This window comes from Silene latifolia, chromosome Y (assembly GCF_048544455.1).
Source record: "Silene latifolia isolate original U9 population chromosome Y, ASM4854445v1, whole genome shotgun sequence".
Lineage (NCBI taxonomy): Eukaryota > Viridiplantae > Streptophyta > Magnoliopsida > Caryophyllales > Caryophyllaceae > Silene > Silene latifolia.
Genome location: NC_133538.1, coordinates 89,544,233 through 89,561,445, shown reverse-complemented (window position 1 = coordinate 89,561,445; position 17,213 = coordinate 89,544,233). Strand labels below are relative to the sequence as shown.

Sequence of the window (17,213 nt, the reverse complement as noted above, 5' to 3'; positions counted from 1 at the left end):
TTCACTTGAGTTCCTAGTGTTGACCCCATAAACAATTCTACACAAAAGCACACAATAAAAAATTTCACACAAGTAATGAACAAGAACAATAACAAATGTGAAATGAAAATTAACTACACAACTATTCCAAAAACACTAACAAAACCGTTACCTTCCCCGACAACGGCGCCAAAATTTGGCACGCCTAAAATGTCGCTATTTAAGACGGTCAAATTAACAATTTATATACCACAATACGTACTAATCAAGACTAATTATAGGACAAGTAAGTAGCAAGTAATGGGATCGAACCCAAGAAAAGGGGGGTTTTGCAAAGGTGAAATCAAGAGAGCAATTAGAACAATTGTGACAAATTAACAAGAAGTATGTAGAGGGGGAGGGGGGAGGGGTTTGGTGGTTTTCAAAGACAAAATGAAATTCAAATAAGAGTGAATAACAAGTAATAAATCAAACAAGTTTTAAGATGGAAATTTATCAAGTTTAAGGAAGACTTAATCCGACTCAATAAAGTGAGGCACTTTTGTTGATAAAACCACTCAATCAATCCTTCTAATTAATATTATTGCCCTAATAGTGAGATTAATTCTCCAAATTCCCTTAATAAGAAGTCAACCACAAGAAAATCACACTTAATAATTGACCCAACTTATTAATTCCTCTAGTGAAAATCACACACATAGATTAATTAACAAGAAGATAAAGCAATAGGAATCTAATAGGTACAATTACTCACAATGAAAACACAATTAATGAGCAATCACAAATTAATCTCTCAAATGTTAATTAAACCAAGAAGAAATCACATTCATTAGTCTAATAACAAGTTATTGCAATATGGGATTACAAGGAAATCACACTTAATAAACCCAACAACATGTAAATTAAGGAACTTGGCAAGATTAAGTAACAAGGAAATCACACTTAATTACCATAATCTAACAAGGATTCCAAAATTAAGCAATTAAACACAAGAGATTAAGAACAATAATAATAATTAAGGAAAGATTAAGGAGTCTTACAACCAAAGATTACACCTTTGAGTCGGATTAAGAAGAGAAGATTAGTTCTCCATTCTAGATCTAAAAAAAGCAATTAACTTGATAAATCCCAAGATTACAACTTTGATTCTTCAATAATGCAAAAGATGTGTTAACCTAGAGGAAAACACACTATATATAGTCTAATACAACCAAGTATCCATGGGCTTAAGATGAGAGAAACCCGTAATACAAACGGAAGTAAACCCAGAAAACTCGCACGGTGCAAAATATTGAGGCAGGAAATTCGCACCGTGCGAGATCCTTGTTGATCTCCGTCTTCAATTCGTTCCTTGCTTATTTCTTGAAAGGCTTCTTCATGGTGTCTTTGGTGCTTGATCTTGGCCTTCCTTTGCTGCTTTTCTTGTTCCGAATTACCTTCAATTCTTCATTGATACTTCTTGTAGTAACATTTGGTATTGGATTAAAAGTATTAAAAATGCCCAAAACCCTTTGCAAAATCCTACTAAATGAGCTCCAAATGCAATAAAATGTAGGTAGAAAAGGGAGCTCATCAAGATGCCCCAAAATATGGTTGCTCTACATGTTGGAAGTTTAATCTCTGGATGTTCATTGTCTCAGGTGACGACTAATCCTTTTCTATCATTTGTTGGGCTAGAAAATCAAATGTTTTCTTGGGGCGTGGTGAATGTGGACCATGATGACTTGCTATGCAGTATGATACTTTAATCAACTTGTCGTTATCAGTTTGATTTCGACCCTGGTGTTTTGTTCTTGCTCTCACGCATGGCTGAAAAAGACCCTTGTGTAAGCTTTTTCGACTTTAAAATTGGATGGAAAGCTAAAATTAACTACAAGGAAGTGCATAGTTGGGGTAAATTGTATACTACTTTAGGGTGGTGTGCAGGACTCTGGTCTACAATCTGGCCCCTTCATTTCAAGTATGACCCTGTCATGTCCTCCCAGAGAGTTGATTATATTGCTGAGGTAGTAAGGTTATACCCTTCTAATCTTCATAAGCTAGTTCTGACTGTTCATTCTGTTGGTACATCACTCATGTTCAATGCTTGTGAATTGCTTCTAGTCTTTATTGGTTTTGAAGAGCAACTCACCAAAAACAAATTTTTGTTGAAGTCTCAGGACAATAATTCTTTTCTTGAGATCATGGCCACCTGTTGTAACATTACATGGATCAAACTAGCTCTCACATGAAGTTTCAGTCCCACCCTTGAGGACAAGGGTGATTTTAGGGGTGAGGAAGGTATTAGTATCGAATGTACTCGGGAACTATTCGACCCTCTGGCCTCATGGTCTAACTACATAACTAGTAGGACAGATAAGAGTATTGTGTTTCTTACCCATGTTTTTGACCCGGGGGGTTTGTGCTGGCAATATGGTATGTGCTGGCAATATGGTTTGGAGGACAACCATTGTTACTTACCTGAAACAAATAGGGAATACCGAACATGTCATTATGTCCAGAAGAATCGTGATGGAGGCAGGTTTAAAATAAACAGACTTTGTCCAATAAATTCTATTGCTAGAATGTATGAGAAAGCTATCAAGGTTCTTATTAGCTACAATCCCTTTTGGCTGCAAATTGGCTCTGATATTATCTTCAATGGTGCATAATTGTTACCCACTGAAGATTCAAAAAGTGAACATGATATTATTGTTGGAAGTAGTGCTAAGGCTAGCAATGTCGTCTAAATACATTGTATTAGAGAGATGTCTTCCATTACCTCGTAAAAGCATCTCACAACTACTTGCATAATTATAGCCACTAACTTCATGTTTATTGCCATGTTTATGGTGCAGTTATGCCACTATCTTTGTGATTATGATGTTAATTAATCACTATAAATATAAGAAGTGTAGTCATTTGAGATACACATCTTCCATATATCTCTACTACTTTTCTATGATAATTTTGAGCATACCATATGAGTTCCAACTCCTAATGGTTGAGTACACAACTATTAGGAGTGTTGTGTGACATTGGGGGACGACGCCTATATCGATTTGTACCGTAGTCGGGGCGATTTCGTTTCTCATTCAGTGGCCTCCATACCACGACATAACAATAAATATTCTCTAATTATATCTTCGCCCCTATAGTGATACTATATTTTCAACAATTGAGAAACGAAATTTTATCGCTATTATTGTTGTTGTGTTCATTATTTTTGTCATTGGAATTATTTCTATTGGCCAAAAATATTGTTCTTCGTGTATAAGAGTCAGGCCGCGGAGGGTGAGACAGCAGTTTGGTATTTTGGCCATAACTCGGTCTCAAGAGCTTTGTTTTAGGCGTGTAAGATGGCGTTGGAAAGCTAAGAAGAAGGGCTATAGCTTTGTAGTTGAAGCCGTGAGCAGATTCGGTCATCTACCATCCTTAAAATGGACAACAATGTCATGGTAGTATGCTGAAAGTTTTTATGAAGACTTATAAAAGAATGGTATTATCTATAAATTTATTGCTCAATTCCATTCTTGTGGTTAAGGTATGTTCTCGAGACTTTCCTTTAAAATATTTATGATGATAAATATGAAGGTTTGGTCAAATTATATATGTCTTAATCGTTCGTATGTTTAAGCTACTACTTTATTTGGTATGATGTGTCTATAATCTTGACAAAATTATTCTTTGATAATTGATTTTAAGAATATGTGAATGAAATTGTCCCAAGTTTTTTGATTGACAAGTAGCTAGAATGATTAAGTGTCCAAAAGATATTGTTATGTGTACAATATGTTTATCAAGCAAAATATTTCACACATTTGGATTGGTTATTTAGTTTTGATTATAAGACAAACTAAAATTGATATTTGAGTTATGAACCAAATATGGGGATTAAATATTTTGTTTAAAATTGATATAGTATCTTGGACATGTGTGACAAAAAATTGGAAATGATTATTTGTCAAAGCTTCATAAAAGTAGATTATGGAGAATATTATTTGTCAATGATTATGTGATATCTAAAAGTTAAGATGATGAATGAATGAATAATGTGTATATTTTGTTTGAACGATTATGTTTGTCACTAATTTGTGGCGTGACAACATGTGGGGGAAGACGTTCAACTTATTTGATAAATTTATTCATCAAGTTTAGATTTGATATCTTATAATTTGTGAAGAGTATGTATATCTTTGATTGTGGGGGTGTAGAGAAAATGATAATCGTATGTTAAGTATTAATTTGTTGGATAATGGCTATGTTAATAAATCATGGTTGCGTAAGGTTCAATTATTTATGTTACACTTTGCTTACACCACACTATATGAGATTATGATGATTGATTTCATGTTTGTAAGAAGTCAAATTCTTTTTGTAAAATATTGTGGATTTGCAAAGAGTAAATATAAGTGAAACAATCATCGAGATTCGTTGTTTTCTAATATAAGAATGATGATGTATATAGAGCTTTTAGTAAATAATATGATTTTGGGTGCAAAATCACAAATACTGCGTGTATGCTTTATTCTATGTCAATTTATTAGAAAGAGAAAATAATAAAGAAGATTATTTATCCTTTTAAACGACATGAGAGTGGAGCTCTATATTTAATTAGAACAATGATGCTAGCTAATGAGTTATAAGAGAACATGTTTTGACTATTGTGAGAAGTCTAATATGTATAATTATAGTTGCTTCAATGTAGCTTATGCAGCTAAGTACATTTTGTTTGTGTATTCATTACCAAAGTTATCATTCACATTTAGTGAAGTGCCTAAGGTGCAATATTAAGAATTGCACTATGTTGGATATCTAGAAAGATATTGAATCGACCAAAAGGTAATGACGATCGACAAAGTGAGATCTATGGTGAGCATTATATATTTCCACCTTTAATGGTGATCTTGTTTTAAGTCTATTGAGAAGACTATTATAACCTTGTCTATTGTGTAAGCATATTATATTGCTCTTAATCTTGTAGGGTAAGATGCAGGAAGATTGTGAAGTTATTATTAGCTACTACTTAATTGTGTGGACATGTAGTTTTGCCTAATGTTTATCTTTAGCATAATGCTAATTTCAACTTAATAATGCTAAAATAATGTGTATAATGACTTGCAGATTTATACATTTTATGCAGATTTGAGTTGAGAAAGTTGATTGAGAATAATATGCTCACAAATTATTATCTTTGTGAAATTTGAGTGAAGCATATTTAAGCTAATGGACTAAGAAAGAAATAAGTCCTAGAATTGTCGAAGGGAATGAGCAAAAGCCTATTAGTCGTTGAGGAATTTGTGGTGGATACCGGAACTTGCTATGCAAGGGTGGTCTAACCACTACAAAAAGAATCTATGCTAGCGACAGATTTTTTGCGATGGAATCAAAATCCATCGCTAATTGTAACTTTGCGACGGTTTTTGCGACGGAAAATCTTATATGCGACGGATTTTGCTACTACCATCTGTTGGCGGGGTAAAATTTTCATGGCGCCAGATGTTTGCGATGGAATTTGCGACGGATTAGTTTAATTAATTTTCAAAGGACCATTAACTGCTCTAATAAGTAGCTTAATTTTTTAATTTCTCCGAGGTTGCGATTTTAATTTAAGTTGATCTAACTATTAATAATAATATTAAAATATAAATTACATTTTCCATCGCAAAATAACACAAAATGGTCGGACAAATAAAATATAACCCGCCCACTCCCTAATTCATTCACCCCAAATTCATTATCCCAAAAAAAACCCCCAAATCAATCGACGAATTTCAGTTTCTCCTTCACCGTCATCTACCGCTGCGCCCTCCGCCGTCGGTCATCCTCCGTTGCCGTCTACCACGGTACTTCTTCTTTTCTGTTTTCCTTCTCGGTTTCTCCCTTTCTATTCCCTTTTTCAAGTAATTTATTCTCGTCCTATTGCTCAATTTGTGGTTACAACTTGGAAACTCGAGCTAAAGTTTGTGTCTTTCAAATTCTTCTTGTTTATTGTATTCTTCTTGTTTGTTATCTTTCAAATTTGGCACGTTTTGGAGTTGTGTTTTGTGTAATTTGTCCATTTCTCATAGAAAGATTTGAACTTTCTATGTTTCGTGGCATATTTGTTTGATTTTAGGAGTTGGATTTGTGTAATTTATTCATTTCTCATACAAAGATTTGAATTTTCCATGTTTTTTGGCATATTGGTTTGGTTTTAGGGATTGGGTTCTGTGTAGTACATTATTACATACTAATCAACAACACAAAACCACTCCAAAGAATAGTGAGGTAGTAATTGGTTAATGAGCGAGAGTAGTTGTTTCGGAATAACCAATTTTAAAAATTACATAGAACGCACGTTTTTGTTTCAGACGAGTCATTTCCTCTAAAACAATATGACGGGTTTTGTGATCATTTTATGGTCAAATGTAACAAAAATGGTCCAGCTTATTAGTAACTTTTTTTTTCCAAAAGTAGTCATATTTGGCTGTAACATGGGTTCAAAAGCTCGTGTAATTGTTTGAGACGAAAATAGTCCGTCTTAAGGGAGATCAACTCGTAGTAGAAATAGTTAAGCAGCTTACTTGAGCTCTGGCTCTTTGAAGTTCCTGCTCTAGCTGAGCAAGTTAATCCTACTTGATTCTAGTTCTTTGAACGTAAGCTTTGTAGATTTTGACATTTGTTTACATTAATTAAAAAATGTATATAGTCTAAAACTAGTGATAATATATAGTACTAGTTGAATAAGATAGCTTAACTAACAGTAATAACGACTAATTGTAATAAGACATTTAGACTTTAATATAATACTCTGGAACTTACAAAAATTGACTAACCTTTTTCTAAGCCTCGCTTTTCCTTTCTTTCGCTTCTCTATTTTGTGCAAGTCTTCTAAGTGTCTAGTTACAAGCATAATTAGTCTTGAATGATCAGTAACTAGTTGCGGTCTTCGACTAACTCATGTATTACCCAAAACAAACAATTTAGCATTTCCAAATTTCAACAGCTACTTCTGAATAAGTTGTAGACAAAGAAGATAAAGTCGACGTATGACCCGAGACATGACACAGCCAAGCCATTGCATCTTGTCAGATGTGTCCTTTGAGAATTGCTTCTCTTCATACTAAGAAACATGCAATTGCTTATACTTTAGTACTTTATAACTATTGAATTATAAACTTTTGAAATTCATTGTTCTCAATTATAAATTATATCAAACTTTTTCGTTATTAAGTCTTTTGTAAAACGGTCTTTGAAGTATGTTTGGAGCACCATTATAGTTGATGGTTAAAGGGTCACTTGTTATGTCAAATGGTTATTAACTAAACAGATTAACTCAAACATAAAAGTATACAAATTTTAATTGTCAAATTTATAGTAAAGTAAGTATACATTCAAGCTTCAGAGTGGGTCATATTTACTTATGCTGTCATTTGTAGAAATTTTACTTTCTAACCTTCGAGTAAAAAAACTCCAAGCTATGTCTATCATTCAAACCCCAATTATTCTCATTTATTCTCGTCATTTGCAGAATGAGGCAAGGAGAGAAGTGCATCAATTAACTTTGCTTATTTTCACTTATTAATCAAATAGTTCTCTACAATCAACTTTTCTTTCCTTTTCTCTCTTTTTTTTTCCCAGAGGATTCATCACCATCATCATTTATCGTTCAAAAACACCATTAAAGATTCTTCTCCCAAACTTCATTAAACTATGTTGTGGTGGTAGGAGATGATACATTGGTATCGATGAGAAGTATGGTTGTGGTTGGGTTTAGGCGAGTTGTTTAAGGGTGGCGATTGTTGACTCATTAAACTGATTGAGTTGGTTTTTGTTGTTGAAATTGGGGGTCAGAGGCTAGAGGCAACAAGAACGCGGCCTGGTTATGCCGCCGTTGGTCGGAGGTACTGATCAGAGGTGACTGAGCATTGGGTTTGGGTATTGACCTGGGTTTACTAATTAATCTTACCATTTTTATCACATTTTCACAGTTTTATTTGGTTTTGTGTTTGTGTCTTGGCCTGGGTTTGGGAATAGGGAAAATGAGGGTTTTTTACAACTGTTTTTTTTTTCTAATATCCATGATCTTATTTTCAATTTATTTTTTGTAATCAATTGTAAAGGTTGCACTTTTCTTCTTTCCACCCTTTGTTGCTGCTACATTACTCATTTTCCCCTCTTTTAGATTGTAATGAAAGATAATTAGAAGATAATGGAGGAAATTTTAATTAAGAGTGTAAATAATGATGGAAAAAATTTTAAGGAGAGAGCAGAAAGAGGGAAGATTTCAGGAACACAAATAGGGGAGGACGAAGATGAAGTAAAAAACAAAAGAAGCAAAAGTGGGACCTTTAAATGCACTTAACCTGCTATCTCAGGTTAAAAAAATAATGGTGTTCTATTAGAAAATGAAGGCTGTAATCGCAATTCTATTATACTAATTATTTATTAGGGTTATTTAATGAGAATATTCTGAACTATTGCACCCCTTCTCAAAATACTCTATACTTTGAATTAACTACGAATACTCCCGACTAATACACCCCCTCCCACATAATAGAATAGGTGGAAGGGCTACCTGTTGGATTGGTTACCCTTGTTTAAAACTTAGTTTTTCATTCTTTATTCACCTTTAATTCTTCTTTTTTACCTTAATTTTTTACCTTTTCTTCTTCCTTCCTTATATATGTTGATTTTCATCGTCACAATTCTCTTTCTACACAAATAACATGAGTGAAGGAGTCCTAATTTTAATTTCGCCGTCAATTAATTCCACAATTTAAAAGATAAATCAATTTCGTCCATGATTGATTCTTGGTGTTATTTATTTATTTTCTTAAGCTTGATTTTTCACAAGTTTCTTGTTCTCATTTGCAATTTTATTCCACCTCATCATCCTCAAGTTGTGTTCTTGATGGTTATTTAACGGGGTATTCAAGCAGTGAAGGAAGCTTTATACTTTGGGGTGGTTATTTCAGGGGGATGAATTTTAGCTGCTTTCTCATCTTCAAACTAATTAAGGAATATAATGAACAAACATTTGTATCACTAGTCAATAAATAGAGAGTAGTTGTAGATAATTGAGTGGTAATTAAATTATACTCCATAAAATTCTGGCAAAGGTATATATATTGTCCATTGTCAAGTCGCCTTTCATGCCTTGACAGTGCTAATCTTCAGATTGTTAATTAGCTTTTACTTTAATCATAACATAAGGATACTGGATGGACATTTTGTGATTCAAGTCTTGCTTTGTATCTCGTAATTGATCAGGGGTGAATCAATATAAGCCAATATTCCTGGGAATACTTGATCCCAACAGTCCATTAAGTCAATTGAAGCGTGCTTGCAATACCCAGAAATGTATCCGGGCAGGCGGGAAACATAATCTTGATGACGTGGGAAATAGGAGAGTAGAGAATTTATAAATTAAAAAATTTGCAGAAAATTTGCAGGTATCCATTAAAAAAAGGTAAAGGGAAGAAGATGAATTTCTTAATAAAGAAAACATTTAATCTCGCCTAACATATTACCGGTTGCATCAGGTAAAAAAAAAGCAATTCTGTTAGAAGTGAAGGGGTGTATTAGTTGGTAGTATTTATAGTTAATTCAAAGTATGAAGTATTTTGAGAAGGGGTACAATAGTTCAGAGTATTATCATTAAATAACCCTATTTATTAAAGTATGTTATTTATTTGTTGCTTTGACATTTGTTGATTATATTATTGCTTAGATTTGTAATGAAGAGGCAAGGGCGAGAATGGATGTATGAGAGGCTCGATGTTAATAAAAGACTTAGAATTGAGTATGCTAATGGTGTTAGAGAATTTATTAGTCATGCTAAAGAACAAGATTCTTTTCAAAGGAATAACGGGAAAATGAGGTGTCCATGCGCCATGTGCAACAACACAAAGTTTTTAAATGAGGCTCAAGTTAAATCACACTTGCTTAAGAAAGGGTTCTGTGTTAACTATTATAATTGGGTGTGTCACGGGGAGGATTTTCCAATTGATGAACCCGATATACCTACGAACCCTTATCAAGATATGGTAAATGATGCATTACGTGATAGAGTGGACACTATAAGGGAGGAGGCCCTTAATGCTATAGAAGTAGACGAGACTCCAAATCCTGAAGTACAAGCTTTCTTTGAAATGTTAAAGAAAGCAGAAGAGCGTGTGTGTGAGGGGAGCGATGTGTCTATATTACAAGCTGCTTCTAGATTGTTAAGTTTGAAATGTGAATTCAACTTGCCTCATAAATGTGTTGATGGTTTCATTAGTTTCGTCAGTGATATCCTTCCAAAGAATAATGCTATGGCCACAAACTTCTATGAAACCAAAAAGTTGCTAAAAGCCCTTGAGCTTCCCCATGAGAAAATTGATGTTTGTTCTTATGGGTGTATGCTTTTTTGGGAGGAAGACAAGCATCTTGTTAAATGTAAAAAATGTGGGCAAGATAGATACAAACCCAAGACAAATTCAAAGGGTAAACAAGTTGCTAATAAAGTTTTAACTTATTTCCCAATCACACATAGACTACAAAGGATTTATGCGACAAAGCATATAGCCGAGGAAATGAGATGGCACGCAGAGAATCCCCGTGCAAGCGGTACACTGGCTCACCCCAGTGACGCCGAGTCTTGGAAGCATTTTGATGCACTACACCCGGATTTTGCAAGCGAACCTAGAAATGTACGATTAGGGCTATGCACAGATGGATTTGCACCCTTTGGCCAATTTGGCAAGGCGTACTCTTGTTGGCCAGTCATGCTTACCCCATATAACCTACCCCCTTGGTTGTGTATGAAAAAACAGTTTATATTTCTGTCTTTGATTGTTCCTGGACCAAAAAATCCTAAGAAAAATTTAGATGTATTTTTGCAACCACTCATTCGTGAGTTGAAAGAATTATGGGAAGTAGGAGTATTCACTTATGATGTATCTAAGAAAGAGAACTTTCAACTCAGAGCTTCACTTATGTGGACGATTAATGACTTTCCAGCCTACGGCATGTTATCCGGATGGGGAACAGCGGGTGAAAAAGCATGTCCTTATTGTGGGAATGGAAATAAGTCTTTCTGGCTTAAGAATGGAAGAAAGTGGTGTTGGTTTGATTGCCATCGTCAGTTCTTGTCACCTGACCACTCGTTTAGGAAGGACAACAAACATTTTTCAAAGAATACAGAAATTGAACTTGACAGCCCACCACGTAGGTTAAATGGTGATGAGATATGGGAGTGTGTAGAACATTTACCTACAATAGTTAATGGGACGGATTCTGAGTTGAAAATGTTGAAGAGTAGAAGGGAAAATTTGGTGGAAAAGAAGCATATTCGGGAGCTTCCATATTGGAAAACTTTACTAATTCGACATAACTTGGATGTAATGCACATTGAGAAGAATTTTTTTGAGCAATTGATTCACACAGTGATGGATAACAAAACCAAAACGGCTTATAATGAATCATCAAAAGTCGACCGAAAATATATTGTAAAAGACGAAGTGAGCCTAAGTTCATTCTGGACAAGCCAAAAAGGAAGGTTTTGTCCGAATGGATTTCTAAGTTGAAGTTTCCAGATGGTTATGCTTCTGATTTAAGGAGATGTGTAAATGAGAGTGATTTTACACTACACGGTTTGAAAAGTCATGACTGTCATGTGTTCATGGAACGTTTACTACCGGTTGCTCTAAAGAACTTACTGCCGAAAAATGAGTGGAATGCAATTACTGAAATTAGTCAATTCTTTAGAGATCTTTGCGTCTCAACCATTAAAGTTGACGATGTAATTCGTCTGGAGAAAAACATTCCAGAGATTCTTTGCAAACTGGAGATGATTTTTCCGCCTTCATTTTTTAACTCAATGGAGCATCTACCTGTTCACTTACCATATGAAGTGAAAGTTGGTGGCCCTGTTCAGTATAGGTGGATGTATCCGTTTGAGAGGTAATTGCTTTTAACTCATTTTCTTAAGGCTTTTAATTTTATGTTTAGTATAAAATAATAACTAGAGTGCACGTATGCTCGTCTATGAATAGGTTCTTAAATCACTTGAAACGGAAAATTGGGAACAAAGCATACGTTGAAGGTTCAATCTGCAACGCTTACTTGTTAGAAGAGATATCAAATTTTTGTTCTTTTTACTTTGAAGACCACATAGATACAAAAGCAAAAAATCTTGATATTGGCAACAAAACGCATTTGGTTGTCTCAACTTTGCCGGAACTTTTCCAAGATCACATGGGAAGAACAACAGGAAAATGTAGGGTGAGATCATTGGAGGACAAAGAATATGATTGTGCACATAAGTATGTCTTGTCTAATTGTGAGGTTCTTCGTGATTGCGTCCAAAATTTTATCCGTATGTAAAATCTTCAAATATCTGTTGTCGATGTTTGGAATAAATATGACAAAGAGTTTTCAAGGTGGTTCAGACAACAAGTAAGTGTATTGGATGATGATTTACTAAGAGCTTTAGCGATGGGACCGTCTAGGCAAGTGAGAACTTGGAATCGTTACTCCATTAATGGGTATAATTTTCGCACATTCAACCACAAAACTGATGTAGAAAAATCTACCATTAACAATGGAGTGTGTGTTAGTTCAATAGAAGGCGCAAATTATTATGGTATTTTGGATGAAGTAATAGAGTTGTCTTATGCTGGAGCTAATGGTTTGTACAAGACAATCTTATTTAAATGCGATTGGATGGATAATTCTTGCCGTGGTATGAACGTACACAAGGATTATAAACTGGTGGAAGTTCATCGTAATAGGAAATATCCAGTATATGATCCTTTTGTGTTGGCATATCAAGTCGAACAAGTTTACTATGCCCCATACCCAAACACAAAAAAAGATAGAGATCAATGGTCTGTTGTGTTCAAAACTAAAGCTAGATCAAAAATTGAAGCTCCCATTGATGAAGTTGTTTTCCAAGAAGAAATAATCAATCATGTTTCAGAATTGTCATCAGTAATCTTCGAAGAAAATGAAACTGACTATAACGATTACTCAGATGTTGGGGAGATTTCAATAATGAATGAAGTAGTTGAGGGTAATCTTGATGTTGAAGAAGGTGAATATAGTGATGACCATGAGGTTTTGGAACAACAAATAGATGATGGTGCTTCTGAAGAGGATGAAGAACTATTTTAATATGATAATAATGATTTAGAGCATAATGATGAGGAAGAAGACGATCTCTAGCTTAGCGATGATAATGATCTGTGTTGCTTGGATGTGTTTGTGTGATTTGATCTAGTATTTTGAATTTCGGCCCTTTGTTGCAAAATGTAGACATTTGAAGTGAATATTGCATATTTTCTTGGTTGTGTTAATTCTGAGTGTGATCTTACGCTGTTTGGTGATCAACTTAGATGATTAATAATTGATGTCTATTTATTTACATCGTTTTGCCTTATTATGTTGTATTGTATCTAACAATGTTCAAATTTGAAGACATTAAAAATGGTAGGTCCAGGTACAAGGTTAATAAATGGCGGGGGCAGCCATCAGATCGCAGAGGAGGAAGAACTTACTCGATGGATAAATGAAAGCTTAGATCTACCAGTGTTGGACCCTTTTGGCCTCTGGTACATCTTTTTATATACTAGTATTTAACAACTTTATTTTTTTTTATTTTGCTAAAATGTGAGAGGTTTATGAACACAACCTCTCCATTTCATCGTTAATTCTGCCTTTATTTGCTTCACAACTCTAGCTGAGGCTCCTAGCCTATCTCCCTGGCACATAATTTAGCATTTTTTCTAGCTTGGAATCTAGTTAAAATATGCCACCAGTCCACCCTCGGATATTTATTTCCTAACCATTCATATCCCTGGGCAGCTGGGCAGCAAAGTATTCTCTTTTGCTATTTAGCCATTTATAACTCTATTATGTTTCTTATTTCTTAATTCATTAACTTTATTATAGGTTTCATGCCGATCAAGTGAAGAAAGCCGCAAGAGAGGCAGTTGTGGGCAAGTTTGATAAATTTACCCCTTCTTATTATGCAGCAACACCCGAGCAGAAAGAAGCTTGGTGGAATAGATTCAAGTTCGTATTTTATTTTCTAGCTTTTAAATTTTTACTAACGTTGTACTTTATTTTACGCAGGAGTAAGGCCCCTCCCTATACTAGCCCACATAACAATTCCAAGCACGACTAAACCGAATAATAATGCATTCTGATATGTAGCATTTTGGCATAAGTAGCGGTTGGAGTTGTCTCGTACACCAATGATTTTCAGCTTCATTCTTGTATTTAGTGCTGACTCATACTTTCAATTTATTATTACAACTAATGTCACTTAATGTTCTTGTAGACTCAATTCAAGTATCAAAAGTATCGCGAACCACGAAGTTAAAAATTTGGATTTGCGATTTTTGTAACGAGAGGATAAGGGATTTAGTCGGTAGAAGCAAAGAGCTAAAAATACTTGGATGGAAGCTTCAGTGAAGGCAGAGATGATGGCTTATAGAGCCACAGAGGTATATATAGTATATATAGAATAAATTTATATTTTAATTAACTTAAAATATATAGGTAACGGCATAATAAAATGCAGCCATTTAAGATCCTCGAGATAAATCCAAGATAAATCGCGCATCAAAAGGCAAGAATGGAAAAGCCCCAGGTACTCATACCATGGGAAGGTTAAACTCTATCCAGTATATGGACAAACTGGTATGTATATAACTTAATTGCTTGTACCTTTCTTTCAGCAACGCTCTATAGCAACCCTCTATTGTATTGAAAAATATAGAAAAGGAACACATATCCTGCTAAGAGCTTCTATTAATACCCTTGTAATTCCCACTTCCCATATGTGCAAATTTCTTACTGGGATGAACGTTAATTTCATTAACTACTACCCTTCACGGTCATGGCGTGGTCATGTAAAAACAGCTAATATAGGGGTAACTGTGTAAGGCTTCCTAAAACTGATCTCTCCTTAACCCGATCTTGAGGGATTGGCGTAATGTTGCTATAAAATCAGATCCATTAGTGATCATATTTTGAGAATCAAAATTTTGGTAAATGTATACATCATTTGTTGATTTTATATAATTTTACACACTTGTACTCTATATAATTACACTAGCAGTTAGCTGTATTTCTGAAAGCATACATCCCACTTCCCATATCATCTTTTTCTTAACGTTTTAGAACTAAATGCTTCTGCTTCATGCCGCATCTTGAATCGAACTCTCTCCGCCTTCGCATCTTTAAAGTAGACGTTGAAGGATTATCCGTTGTCATTGTATTGTTTTAATATTTTAAAATGCGGGGAAGTGACAAATAAGCCCCGTACGTTTGACACTATGTGCATTTCACCCCCATAACTTTTAACAAGTGCAAATCAACCCCATTACTTTAACTATTGGTGCAATTTACCCCTATTTAATTTGTTTGGCTGATATTTAATATATTACTCCTTTTTTTTGTCTCCAATTTAATTTTGCCATTTTTTAAAAATTTGTATGGACTAATCTACCCTTCCCACTACCCTTAAGACCCAATCTAGCAGGCTTCCTAAACTTCCTAACCTTTCATGAGCGAAGTATTGGCCATTAGAGATGCTTTACAAATTGCTTCAACCATTACTGGAAATCATTCATCGGCTCTGTCAGTCTGTCTAGCTGCCATCAATGCACTCCATAATTTTGTAACATCACCTATTATTCGCGTAATTCTAATGTTATTGTTGATGCTTTAGCTATACGTTTTACCAAGGATTGAGCCTTGAACAAAGAAACGTCATCTGATGGTTGGAGTCCCGATTTTATATTCTAATAGTAAGATCTTCCAAAAAGCTTAAGAAATTTTAATCCAAAGTTAGAAAATCCACATTTTTACCAAATTGAAAACTTTATTTATTCATCTTAAAGTTCAGTTATGCTAGACCCATGTTATCAGGCTGGACTGTCATGACTTGGGTCTGTCCCATGATGCATTTATTTACTCTATTTTATAAATGTTGATAACATATGGTCTATTTATTTGTTTTGAAGTGTAATGAAAAGGGAGGCCTTTCACTACCACGTCCTGAAGAGCTTATGAAGAAGTCTAAAACAAAAAGAGCAGGGGGTTACGTGTGTGACGAAGTATCCGAACTCCTTGTAAGTTTATTGAACTTTACATTATCACACCTACTTACTGTAAAAGACAGCTTTTGTTTTCCGTAAGTTTTTGTTAATTGTGTAAAACTTCTTCCAGGACACAATCAAGAAAAAAAAGGATGCCTTGCTAGAGACTTGTACCGAGGAAGAAATTGATGATGATGAAATATATATTGAGTCGGCAAAAGGCTTTAACAAAAAGGGACAAGTTTGGGGCATGGGGAAGGCGACGAGCTGCTACTATGACAAGCCCCTACCTTCATCAGCTCGTAAAAAATCTCGTGGATCATCAACTTCCTACACTCCAGGATTCGTAAGTAAGCTTTCTGCTCAACATCAAGCTCTAACAAATGAGTTGAATAGCATGAAACAATGGAAGTTGCAATTGGAGCAAACTCTAGCTTCGCAAGGTATTCACATAACAACTGAATCATGTAATCCCAACTCCGAACCTCACTCTGGTAGGCGTGATGATGATAATGAGGGTAATGGAGGAAATAGGGGTGACTTTGCAACACAAATATTGGGTTGTTAGTTGCTTGTGTTGTTTTTAGATAATTAGTAGACTTGGAGTATGTATGTATAAGACTTATTTAGTATCTCATAATGTTTGTTGGAATTGTCGAGAAGACTTTTGGTTCGTAAAACAATGTAGGCTTAAGTTTATGTATAAAAAGCCCCTTTTGGTTATGCAAGTCGTTCTGTGTGCTTGGCGAGTTATAGGAAATTTGGAGCATTGCAAGTTGCTTGACAAAAACTGATACAGGTATAGGTACAGGTACAGGTACAGGGTACCATAAACCGAATTTTGGGACTGTAACAATACAGTTTGCGACGGAATAATTAAAGTTTGCAATGGAATGAGTAAACTTTTGCGATGGAATAATTAGGTTTTGCGAGGAAACTAATAAATTTTGCGACGGACTAATTAGGATGTGCGATGGAATTAATAAATTTTGCGATGGAATTGATAAATTTTGCGATGGAATTAATAAATTTTGCGATGGAATTAATAAATTTTGCGATGGAATGAATTAAGTTTGCAACGGAATCTTTAAGATTTGCGATGGAATGAATTAAATTTAGCGACGGAATTTTAAGCATTTGCGCAGAATACAAAAGTTAATTGCACACTTAATCAAAATTAAT

The 17,213-nt window shown here is 34.7% G+C and overlaps 2 protein-coding genes and 1 long non-coding RNA gene across 3 annotated transcripts; all 3 read left to right on the top strand.

The window, feature by feature from the left end:
- Positions 1 to 5,650: 5,650 nt before the first annotated feature.
- LOC141626758 (uncharacterized) lies at positions 5,651 to 13,999 on the top strand. The gene is made up of 3 exons (XR_012536342.1): positions 5,651 to 5,804; positions 13,402 to 13,535; positions 13,876 to 13,999. It is a non-coding gene; the product is annotated as an uncharacterized LOC141626758 (long non-coding RNA).
- LOC141634238 (uncharacterized) lies at positions 6,854 to 11,510 on the top strand. Its single transcript, XM_074446470.1, has 2 exons — positions 6,854 to 8,393; positions 9,624 to 11,510. The coding sequence occupies exon 2, from the start codon at positions 9,681 to 9,683 to the stop codon at positions 11,508 to 11,510; it is 1,830 nt and encodes a 609-aa protein (XP_074302571.1). The 5' UTR covers positions 6,854 to 8,393; positions 9,624 to 9,680.
- Positions 14,000 to 14,531: 532 nt separating the features above from the next.
- On the top strand, positions 14,532 to 16,771 carry LOC141626757 (uncharacterized). Its single transcript, XM_074440416.1, has 3 exons — positions 14,532 to 14,628; positions 15,957 to 16,064; positions 16,162 to 16,771. The coding sequence occupies exons 1-3, from the start codon at positions 14,590 to 14,592 to the stop codon at positions 16,597 to 16,599; spliced, it is 585 nt and encodes a 194-aa protein (XP_074296517.1). The 5' UTR covers positions 14,532 to 14,589; the 3' UTR covers positions 16,600 to 16,771.
- Positions 16,772 to 17,213: the final 442 nt, after the last annotated feature.